An 11667-nucleotide genomic window follows, 5' to 3' on the forward strand; every position below is an offset into this window, starting at 1 on the left:
TTTAAACGATATGATGGACAGTTTCCACCTGTTGCTGACTCTCTAGTGCCTGATGTTTGCCTCTGTACTTTTCCTCTCCCAGGTGCACAATCTATACAGTTGCATAAAAGTAGCAGAAGACTTTGTATCTCCAGAACATGTAAAGCACTGTTTCCGCCTGACTCAGGAATTCAGGCATCTCTCTAACACTCATACAAACCATGAGGATAAACTGCAGGTAAAGGACTCCTTCTCCACCCGAACCCTGTCTTCTCATCTCCTACTAGGCTACATACACAGGAGGCACATTCTGCTTTCTGAGGGTATTACCTGGGCAGTATAACTGCAGAGAGATGATTAAGGGACCCATGTCTGGGGTATGGAGTCCTCCCTCCAGGAAGTATTTAATCAGTCCTCTTCGGGTTTGCTTTTAGAGAATATGAATCTTTTAACCTAATCACTTCCAGTGTGACAATCTTCTGTTTCTCTGCCTCTGGAAGATACAGTGTATCCGTGTTAGTAACTGACTAGACTGACTTCCTCAGTCAGGTGGGAAAAGCACTGTGGCAATGTGTTCTAAACCTCTTTCCCCGAAGCTGCTTCTCACAGCAAACTTTTGTGAAAACTCAATTCCTTAGAGCCTTGCTAGGGACTGTAATCCATGTCCCTAAGAGTTGTTTCCCACTTGTAGATCTAAGCTGGACAATCAGATTAGGTTTTCCTCTGCTCAGAAATGGATTGGAACTTTAAGGGCAGAATTTCATTGTTAATATACTTGGATGCTTTAATAACATTAAAAAAAAAAAAAAGAATAAGGAAGCAAGATTTCCCAGGCAGAACTTCAGCATCTGAACAGGCGTTCTTACAGCCTCTCACATGTGACCTGTTTTCCTCCATCGTGCCTGTGACTCAGGTGTGTTTTCTTTGGTCAGTGACCCATGAGGTTGGAGATTTTTCTTGGTTGCTGGTAGATTTAATCACCTTTATCCCTGAACTTGATCTGTTTTGCTGTTCCTTTTTCAAAATTATGGAATATTTCAACCATAAAGTTCTTATACAGAGTACCATCACATTGATAAATAGATAACATTGATATTATAGATATATAATGCAAGTATTCAGGCATACATATTTCAGACCCCACCTCCATTAGGTCTCTACTTGTTACATGTCACCTCCCAATCCTCTGTCACTGCTTTATTTTTTTCTGTAGTATTTTTCACCATCTAACATACTATGTATTTTATGTTTGTTTCTATCCCTACTAGGACATAAGCTGTTTAAGCTCCATGAAGGCAGGGATTTTACTGTTTTATTCACTGCTTTTCCCTAGCACATAGTAGGTACTCAGTAAATATTTATTGAATTAATACAAAAAATGTAATAGAGAACAGCAAAGGGGGCTTGTGTGCCCATAACTCAGCTTAAGAAATAAAGCATCATATACATACCACATACACAATATATACATAGACAACAACTACATTATTGAAGCCTCCATGTACTCTTTCCCATTCCACCTCCTCAGAAATAATCACAGTGTTGGTTTAAAACCATCTTTATCCTGTTCACTTTATTTTAATAACTTTTACTTCACATATGTGTTCCTTTTTGACAAATTAGAAAATATGTATAAGCACAAAAGGGAAAAATACCCAATAAATCCTACCTGTCCACTATTGTTTTAGTGCATTCTTATTAGCTACAGGACCTCAGGTAAGATTCTTAACCATGGAACCTCAGTTCTCATCTGTAAAATGGGGATAATAATAGAATCTACCTCATAGTATTATGGTAAGGATTAAATGAAAGTCCACATAAAGAGCTTAACAGTAGTTCCCAGCATATAGAGGATGGTGATTACATAGCCTTTCAAATGATGAAATCATTCTTTTTTGAATATAGACTATATATCTTGTGTGACTTGTAAATCATCTTTTGGGATTGATTTAGGAAGCACGCAGTCCTGGTTGAGGGCTTTCCTCACTAATCAGAAGGCTTTTAGTCGGTGTAGGACATACATTTTCATTTGCAGAACACAGTCTGTGGCTGCCATAAACTGACTGTGCTGATTGCTCTCTCCAGGTGAAGAACATCATTTATCACGCAGTGAAAGATGCTGTTGGCACCCTCAAGGCTCATGAATCCAAGCTGGCAAGGTCTTAGGCGTGGAGAAATTCCAAACTCGCCTGTGAAGCAGGTCTTTCACTCACAACACATACAGGGAACAGCAGGGTTCTCTGCTGGAGCAGAGGTCCTTCACTTGGAGCCAGTGTGGTCAGTATTACAAACTCTCCAGCCACTCTTTTCTTTGCTGCCTCAACACTGAAGGTTGACACAGGAAAGTCGCACTGTTCACACACACAGTTTCAGACTCCAAGCCAAGGGTGCCACATCCCCATCCTGTGGCCTTTTGGGACTCTGAATTGCCTGAATATCGCTGGGCTTTCCTGCACATTCTCATGATTTGAGATTCGTGGAAACCAGGAATGTGGGCACACCTTTCTTTTCTTTTTCTCTTGTGCCTAGTTAAGTGGGAATGTGTTTGGAGGTAGGGGGAATCACATAACTGGTACAAGTGGGGGCTAATTGCTTAAACACCCCTGGTGGAAGCCTGACGGTGTCTCTGCACATGACCTCTGACACACCCCATCCCGGGAGCCGGGTGAAGCCTTTCCCCACCATCTCTCCCGTAAACAGTGGAGTCTTGAAGGACCCAGGGGGAATCCACTGCTTTTCCCAAGGGGCTCCAGGATTAGGAAACGTGTGTATTTAGTGAAAAATAGGTTTGTAGTGAAATAGTTACTATTTCATGAAAGTAGATATTTTTAGAACTTTTGAAATACCACAGTTGTTTTCCTGGATTATGAGGAAAGGCACATTACATTTAGTCTTCCTTTCGATAAAACTCTTTGAAGAAATAAGATTTTTAGAAATCAACTGCCCATTATAGCACAAAAATCAGCCAAAGCAGAATTTTAAAGAATTGGCTTTGTAGGATTCTTTTAGTTTCTCCCCATCCCATCTCAGTCCTATCTTGAGGGAACAGCCATCTTGAGAAAGAACTTTGTCATGTCTGTGCTGTTGGTGTGTTCCACGCATACACACACTGGTGACTCCAGGACCCATTTCCATCTATTACCAGCGTTCCCTTGGGACTCCTCTTATAGTTCCAAATGCGAAGGAAAGTTTGCTTTCCTACATGAGGCTTTTTGTTTTGGGGGTTTTTTTGTCCGGAAATATTTTCAGCAAAACTTTCCAACTCAGTGGAGTTTTATTAAGAATTTATTTGAAAATGATGGAATTCATTGGCCCATAGGTACATTGGAAAATGTATCTATCTTCCCGGCTGTACTGTAGTGCCCTGCAGGCTTGTTTATATGTTCACAGTTACATTTTTTTTTTTTTAATAAAAGTCATTTACTGTAGAATACTTTTAATTTCACTTTCTGTATTTTAATTTTGTTGAAGGGCTGATTGGGATTTCCATGTTCTTATTAAAAATCTAACAAATCTGTTTGTAGTGGACTAAATTCTTCCTGTGCCAGCCGTTCTAAAAAGCAGGGCCAGGTTGAGGATGGGGTTGGAGGTGGAGGATGGTTCATTTTCATATCATCATTACGTTGTTGCATCCGATTATTACTCTTTGCTTCCCGAATGTGTCCAATTGGGAGAGGGAAGTGCCAGGTCATTGTGGTTTGAGGGCTTGGGGATGAACGGAAGGTGCTACATGAGTTAGAGGGTAGTAGCAAAGATGGGCTTTCCATACTTTATGCTCTATGGGAAAGCTGGGTTCCTATCTTCCTGAACAGTCTGGGGGGAAAAGGCCATGGGAAGTGGCCTGAGCAAGGTTTTGGGCAATCAGTGACAAAAGTTCATCAAAACAAGAGGCCTGGCTGTCCACATATGAAATTAAAGTGGCTTGAAGGGTGAGGACAGACTACGTTCCAATTAGAAAAGGCCTTTTGAAGAGGAAGTTGTAAAGAATAGCAAGAGGGGTCATCAGAAGCTGCTTCTCTGGATCCTGTTGGAAAAACATCTTCCAAAGTGTTTCAGCCTGGAAATACAATTATCCGGGTGGAAATAGACCATTGTGTGGTTCAAGGATACTGAGCTTGAATAGGACTATAAATGAAATACAGAGTTCTGAGCATGTCCTTTCAGCCTGGATGGGCACGGGTTGATGCTATGGTCATCAGAGGATTACACCTCGACATAAAGAATGCAGAAGCTTTGAAATGGGACAGGAAAGGAAAGCAGTGGGGGAAGGGGGGTTGCAGAGGTTGCTGGAGCTTTGTTGCTTTGGTGAAAATCAGGAGGCAGGCTAGCCTACATTCTGGATATAAATGTCTTCAGAATTAGGGCATCCACTGCCGCCAGTGCTTGCTGATGGGGATGGAATTGGAGCCCCTGGATTCATCTCCTACCTGGACCCCAGGCCTCTCTACCAGCCTCTGTTGACCACGAGGCACTCCCCTGCCCCAGGGTATCCACCTTGAGAGCACAGGGCTCAGTTCCCTTACAAAACTGAAAAAGCAGATCAGACTGGGAACAGGGTTAGGTCCTTTTCCAACTGGAGTGATTGGTGATGGTGGGGTGGACAGATGCCCCTCTACCTTTGACTTCAGGACTTCCTGGGTGGGTGTCTTGACGGCCTGTGATGGGGGAGGAGGGTTTGATAGTCAGCAGTTGGGAGAAGTAGCCCATTTAGTAGACTTCCTGAGTTCCTATCTTAGCAGCATGACTTTGTGGTTCTGTGACCCTTGGCAAGTTATTGAACCTCCCTAAAGCTTCCCATTTTCTTATCTTCAAAATGAGAATAACTATAACTTCTGCCTTATAGGATGGTCACTGAAATAATGCATGTGAAGCTCTTAGCACAGGGTCTGGCACACAGTAGGCACTCAATAAGTCATAGCTATTATTCCTCGTGGGATGTTCTTTCAGACTGTTGTGGGCAGGGCAGGGGGAGGGCTAGGATGTCAGGATGGAACCATGAAGGCCTCTGAGGACCTCAACCCAGGGCTTGGAACCCAAGAAAGGTGAACAAGCGATTAGAAGAAGGCAGGTCAAAGGCGCATGCCCGGCGACAGCAGGTGCAGGGGGCGCGCCGCCGCCGCCGCCGCCGCGGCCTCCCCTTTAAGAGCCGCCGCCCACGGCCCGCCGCTGCGGCAAGGACCTCCCCTTTAACGGCGGCGGCTCGGCGCTCCGCTGCCCCCGCGGCGGCTGCTGCTGCGGGTGCTGCTGCTAGTGCGGCTCCTGCTGCCGCCGCCGCTTGACCTCCAGCAGCTCCATCCTCGGCCCGGGCCGGGTTCCCGCCCTGCGCCCCGCCCGGCCCCGCCATGGTGTCCTGGATCATCTCTCGCCTGGTGGTGTGAGTGCGGCGGCGGCGGCGGCGGGGCGCGGCCGGTTGGGAGGGGGATGGGGGCTAGGGATGGGAGGTGAGGGGTATTGAAGCCCGGGATGGACCACTCCGTGGCTTCATACAGCAGAGTCACCTAAAGGCACATCGTCCCTATTTGGGGTCCCCAGAGACGTGGAGGTGTGGGACCTGGAGGAGGGGGAACTGTTAGAGGAGCATGGCAGGCCTGGCTTCCCACCCCTTTTATTTTTAATTTCCCTGTTTCTTCGCCCTCCCTCACCCCAGGGGCTGGGCAGCACGGCTTGATTTATCAGGGGAGGTGGCTTGTCCCCTCCCCCACGTCGCAGATCTGACTGGAGGAGCTCCTCAAACCTGGGCCCTCATCTCCCTTGGGGAGAGGGCTAATGGAAGAGCCCAGGGAGCAAGGCAGGGCCTCCTCATTCCATAGCTTAGGGCTGTGGCAGCCTTGGCCTCCCCAAAGGGGCGGGTTTCTCCTGCCTCTTCCACTGACTGTCAGGAGACTGGGGGGTGAGGGCACATGCTCTGAAGACCCCCCAGGGAGGACTGGATATGGGAAGCAGAGATGCTTGGAGGACAAAGTGTGGGAGGTAACTGGGAGAGGATGTGTGTGGCCAGCCTGGGATTGTGAAAGCCGTGGAGGGGAGGGTGTTAGGTGGCCTTCATTTCAGGCTGCCAACTACGTCCCTCCCACCTCCCCCAGGCTGCAGGAGGGTACCCTCTCCCACAACTGGGGACTTTGTCCTTGAGGATTCTGCCCCCCACCCCATCTCCAAAGGCCATTTCTCAGAAGTGTCCTGCCTCAGTGAGGCAAGTCCATGGGGGAACAGGCAGTACCACACATTGTCAAGGGGCTGGGCCTGGCAGGGGCTCCACATGGGCCTCAGCCAACCCCTGCCGCAGCTCAGGTCCCTGCCCCTAAGCCTCTACCCTGGGGGACTGACACTCCAGAATCCCCTCCCTGCTGTCATGTGCTTGTGTTCTGGCTTTCTCTAGACCCACCAGAGTCTCCCTCCTGCCTCTCCCCCATCCCACCCCAGAGGGAATCCAGGGGCCTCAGACCTCCCTGTGACCTTCCGAGTGTCTGCTTCTCTCTTGTGTGAATGAGCTCCCTGAGCGGCATCGGTCCTCTCCTTCCCTCACCTGTGTCCTGTACGTGATCTCTGATGGGATCAGCACCGGACTCTACTCTAGCCAGGACCTCCAGCCCAGCACACTACCCTGAGCCTATTCCCAAAAGTGTTTACATGGGGGAATAAACCTCTCTGCCCCTCTCAGGGCCTCCTGCCCCTGTGCCCTCTGCTCCCCAGGCCCCCAGGGCTACAGTGGTACCTCTGACTGCCAAGTAGAGTGCCCTGTTAGGTGGCCCTACCCAGCTTGGCTCTGCGACAGGGAGGTAGAGGGTAAGGGCAGATGGGTATGAATGGGAGTGGTGTCAAGAAGGAAGACAACCCTGTGGCAGTGACCAGGCCCCCACCCCTGATATGCTTATGCACAAACAAGGATCAGGGCTGAAGAGGCCACATCAGACCCTCTGGCCTCTGGGTCTTTCTGTGCCTCAGGGGCTGGAGAAAAACTGAACAATAAAGGGTTACAGGGGAATTCCCTGGCGTCCAGTGGTTAGGGCTCGGTGCCCTCACTGCCGAGGGCCCAGGTTTGATCTCTGGTCAGGGAACTAAGATCCCACACGCTGTGCGGCACAGCCAAAAAAAAAGGGGGGGGGGGTGTTATGAGGCATCACCCTAGCTGGCTGGGGCTTCCATGCTTGTGTATCACCTCAGGCTTGCCTGCTCTGACCTAAACCCCTGACCTGAGTTCATCAGTCCAGCTGATGTGGCACTCTGGAGTTCTGTCCATTCTCCCCTTACCTACCCAGGGACTGATGCAGAGCTGGGAGGGAGAGGCTACTGCTCTTGGCCGAGGGGCCCAGTAACCATGCCTGCCTCCCTAGGCTCATCTTTGGCACCCTGTACCCAGCCTATTCTTCCTACAAGGCCGTGAAGACAAAAAACGTGAAGGAATATGTGAGTGTATGACCCTTTATCTCACACCCAACCCACGTGGCAGAGATCAGGGAGCACACTGGGTCACATGACAGGTGGGGGTGACTTTGTACTAATGCTGTCAGCACTAATGAGACCTGGTTCAGGGGAGGTTCCTGTGTGTTCCTTTCCTCCAGGCCTGGTGTGATACGCAGGCAAAGTTGAGGTCCTGAGTGTCCCCCACAGCACCTCCAGCATGGTTGGCAGGCAAAGGTGGGGTCCTGGGTGTTTCTCCAAGGCCCCAGCCAACACCACCCTCTGTACCTTCAGGTGAAATGGATGATGTACTGGATTGTCTTTGCCTTCTTCACCACTGCCGAGACACTCACAGATATCGTGCTCTCCTGGTGAGATCTAGCATCCCCTCCCTGCATCTCAGGGGCCAGGGCCTCTGACTTTTTCTACACAGCCAGTCAAACAGAAGACTGAGACCCAGGGTGGAATCCCCCAACAGTTCCACGGGGTCCTGGGTGTCCCCTCCCCCCAATCCCCATTCCGACCTGGCTTGATCAGCAGAATGAGAACAGACATAACCCTCACATTTCTTTCTGGTGGTAGCCAAATCACCACAATAGAATTCAGGAAACCTGCTTCTGCCAGACTTGCCGTGACCTTGACAGGTCACAGTTTCCTAGGCCTCGGTTTCCCTATTTGTAAAATAGGCGTATGAGTCAGTCTTATAAACATTAGATGCTTGTATTTCAAAGGCTTTTTCTAGGCACTACTAGACTATGTATATGTCCTTTGAGGACACGGAATGCCCTAATCATCTGTATATTCACAGCAGGCGCTCAAAAATGTTACTGAATGAGCAAATGCCTCTTGGAAGAGAGGACTAACATAGCACGGTACACTGGAAGTCAAAAGAAAAGAGTTTTACAGAGAGGTAGAGGACAAAACATCCTTGCATTTGTAGATTTCAAGGGCCTATGGCCTTTGAGAAAAACAGTTTTAGAAGAGAAAGTTGAATGGGGTCAAATTAGGAAAGAGTAATGGGTTAAAAATTGAGAACAGTGAGTGTAGGTGCCTCTTGACACAAGCAAAGGAGGGAGCTTTGATGAGGATGGAGGAGACCTGAAGGAGTGTGTGGCCTGGGAAAGAGCCTTGGGGAATGAAGAACGATCCTTAAAAGCAGGGGCCATGCCATGGCATCAAGGGGTGGATCCAGAGCACAGCTGGAGAAGCCCGGCTTCTTCATGGGAGGAAGGGCAGGAAGAGAATGGGGTGAGGACCCAAGAGTGCAGCTGGAAGTTTAGGGATCTCGCCATGGTGTTGACCCCAGGACAGAGGAATGGGTAGTCTTCTGTCAGAAGAGGGTGAGGAGAGCCACTGCTGCGGGGAATTTCTGCGGGATCACCTCTCACCTTCCCACTTGGAGTCTCAGTTGAGCCTCCCTTTGACCAGTCTCCTGAGCCACATGGGGACCTCAGTGCACTAAGGGGTGGGGGGCCAGTCAGGGTCATGCAGAGGGTCGGCGCATCTCCTGACTCCCTGCCCCAGGCTCCGCCGCTTGCCTCTCTCCACCCAACAGGTTTCCATTCTACTTTGAGCTCAAGATTGCCTTTGTGATATGGCTGCTGTCCCCTTATACCAAAGGCTCCAGCGTGCTCTACCGCAAGTTCGTGCACCCAACACTGTCCAACAAGGAGAAGGTCTGTTGGGACGAGGGAAGCTCTCTTCCCACCTGCCCCAGGTCAAGGCAGCCCAGTGCCTGTAACCACGTGCATTCGTGGCTCTCCCTATGGGTGATCTGGCAGGGCCCTGGCCTCCTGGGGCAAGCAGTGCCTTTGTCCAGGTGTGAACAAGGGCAGGGCAGGGCCTGGCCAGCAGGGCCCACCCCTCACCTCTTCCTGCTTCCCCTCCGACCCCTCAGGAGATCGACGAGTACATCACACAGGCCCGAGACAAGAGCTATGAGACCATGATGAGGGTGGGCAAGAGGGGTCTGAACCTGGCCGCTAATGCCGCGGTCACGGCCGCTGCCAAGGTGAGATGGGGGCAGACCCAGCTCCCAGGGCCCCACTTTGCTCATCTCGTCCCCCTGGCCAAGCCCCTTTGCATCCACCAGGTCCTCAGGTCTGTGAAGGTTTGGGGTCTTGTGCAGCTTAGGGTTCCAGTCCTGCCTCTAACACCCTCCAGCTAAGGAACTTCCACTCAACGGGCCAGTTTCCTCATCTGTCCAAAGGGAAAGCATGGCCCCAGCCTGTCAGTGCTGCCATAGGACGGGGTGAGGACACTGCGGGGAGAGCACTGAGCCCAGTGGCTGCCCAGTGCCCCACGGTGACCTCTATCTCCACCCCGCCCCTTCCTCCGGTTCTCCCGGTGCGTGGTGGTGACCCTAGGGCCAGGGGGTGCTGTCAGAGAAGCTCCGAAGCTTCAGCATGCAGGACCTGACCCTGATCCGGGACGAGGATGCGCTGCCCCTGCAGGGACCCGACGGCCGCCTCAGACCCAGCCCTGGCAGCCTCCTGGACACCATTGAGGACTTAGGTACAGGCCAGGCCCAGGGCTGGGCGTGGGGCACAGGGGCAAGGAGGCCAGGTGGGAGAAAGGCCAGACTGCTGTTCTCCTTTCCTCCCCGAACCAGGAGATGACCCTGCCATGAGTTTAAGGTCAGGCACGAACCAGGCAGATCCCCGGACAGAGATCTCTGAGGATGACACGGGAGACAAGGCCCCTAAGAGGGCCAAATCCATCAAGAAAGTGCCCAAAGCTGAGGTGAGAGCTGGGCCAGAGCTTGGGGAAATGGCGAGGGGTTGCGACTCCAGGCTGAGCCCTCTGTCTTCCTGTCTCCTTCCCACAGCCACTGGCTTCCAAGACGCTGAAGACCCGGCCCAAGAAGAAGATCTCCGCGGGGGGTGACTCCGCTTGAGGCCCCGGCACGCACCCCCCGCCCCAGGCTGCAGAGCCCCAGCTCCACACTGTGCCAGCAGCCCTCATTCTCAGGCCCTAGGGCCTCTCAGATGGCTGGTTCTGGTGCCTGCCCAGTGGCCCCTCCCCCGGAAGGGCTTGGAAAAGAGGAGGGAGGCCCTGCTGTGGGGGCTGAGGGTAGAGGCTGGACCAGGAGCTGAGGACTGAGCCACTCGAGGAGGTGTGGGCTCCTCAGAGCCTGAACGCTCTTCTCCCCGCTCCAGCCCTGCCCCCGCCCACCCAGTGCCTTGCTGAAGACCATGGCCATCCCCTTGTCTGAAGTCCTAACATGGTCCCACTGCTCTCCCTGGGTCGGGGTCGGGGTTGGGGGCCAGTCACAGCCCAGAATGACCAGAGACAGGCCTGAAGGCCCTGGGAGAGAGGGAGGGAGTGGGGAAGGCCTCGGAGAACCTGGGCAGGGGCTCTGGGCCTGAAGCTGTGAATGGAGGACACGGGCTTAGTGTGCACTTAAATGACCAGGAGGGCCAGGCCAGAGCTGCAGCTGAGGGCCTTGGGTAGGGCTGTGTGCTACATGCGCCCACTGAAAAGAGCTGGGGCTCCAGGGGTGTGCGTGTGAGAGTGTACCTGTGTGTGCATCTTTCTGGGTCTAGAGCTGGGGGGTTTTGCGTAAAGGACTTTCCCTCTAGCAGTAACCTCCCCCCACCCTCAGCCCTCCCTCCTACTCTCTGAGCCTCAGAGGACCCCAGCCCATGTGAGAGTAGGGCTCCGAGGGGCCTCTCACCTCCTCCTCTGCCCTTGATCCTCTCCCCTTTGCCTCCTCCCATTGCTGCCCTGCCCTTGGACTGGGCTCCACCCCTCAGAGCCCTCAGTAGAGGCCCTTGCTGAGCTGGTTCCTTTCCTCCTGACCTGGGGGCCTATCTTCCTTCCCCACTAGGGTCCTCGTCTTATGCCAAGCAGACTAGGCCCCATGTAAGCAGACCCCTGTCAGAGCCCAGCCTTTGCCCCACACTTTGCCCCAGCTTCTGCCGTGGCTTCAGTCAGGGCTAGGAGGAATGTATGAAGAAGAAAAAGATATTAGGAGCCAGGGGGCTCCCAAATCCATGGAAAGAGGGTGCTCAATGGACCTTTCGCACTGGATGAGCCAATAAACGAAATTCTGGCACCTCATTTGTTTTGGCCTCTGTGCTTTGTTCTTGTTCTACCAGTCCACAGATGGGAAGGACTGCAAGTGAGAAGCAGGGCTCAGCTGTGGGATGGAGGGGGGAGGAGGCCAGATTGTGAACCCCAGGAGTTCTGATCTCCAAGGTAAGAGATAGGCTTGAGGTGGTTCAGTCTGGGAAGATGGTTTTGAGGTTCAAGATAGAGCCAGGGGACTGGGAGGGGCCAGGACTTACG

General features: G+C 51.9%; 2 protein-coding genes across 2 annotated transcripts in view; both read left to right on the forward strand.

The window, feature by feature from the left end:
- KDM3B (lysine demethylase 3B) overlaps positions 1–3456 on the forward strand; it is a 59303-nt gene extending 55847 nt beyond the window's left edge. The window contains exons 23-24 of the mRNA XM_061189646.1: positions 83–217; positions 2065–3456. Of these exons, the coding sequence (XP_061045629.1) occupies positions 83–217; positions 2065–2145 (216 nt within the window). The 3' untranslated portion in view covers positions 2146–3456. The remainder of the gene's footprint in view (positions 1–82; positions 218–2064) is intronic.
- Positions 3457–5184: 1728 nt separating this feature from the next.
- Positions 5185–11439, forward strand: REEP2 (receptor accessory protein 2). Its single transcript, XM_061188228.1, has 8 exons — positions 5185–5353; positions 7311–7383; positions 7672–7748; positions 8933–9053; positions 9275–9388; positions 9744–9891; positions 9989–10119; positions 10205–11439. Exons 1-8 carry the CDS (start codon positions 5322–5324, stop codon positions 10271–10273), a joined length of 765 nt encoding a protein of 254 aa, XP_061044211.1. The 5' UTR covers positions 5185–5321; the 3' UTR covers positions 10274–11439.
- Positions 11440–11667: the final 228 nt, after the last annotated feature.

Source organism: Eubalaena glacialis, chromosome 4 (genome assembly GCF_028564815.1).
Source record: "Eubalaena glacialis isolate mEubGla1 chromosome 4, mEubGla1.1.hap2.+ XY, whole genome shotgun sequence".
NCBI lineage: Eukaryota > Metazoa > Chordata > Mammalia > Artiodactyla > Balaenidae > Eubalaena > Eubalaena glacialis.

What these genes read in the sequence shown, in the direction of transcription:
- REEP2 (XM_061188228.1), top strand. Translation starts at nt 5,322, where the DNA reads ATGGTGTCCTGGATCATCTCTCGCCTGGTGGT. An exon ending in CACTGTCCAACAAGGAGAAG is followed by an intron (nt 9,054 to 9,274) that starts GTCTGTTGGGAC and finishes CCGACCCCTCAG; the next exon opens with GAGATCGACGAGTACATCAC. An exon ending in AGAAAGTGCCCAAAGCTGAG is followed by an intron (nt 10,120 to 10,204) that starts GTGAGAGCTGGG and finishes TCCTTCCCACAG; the next exon opens with CCACTGGCTTCCAAGACGCT.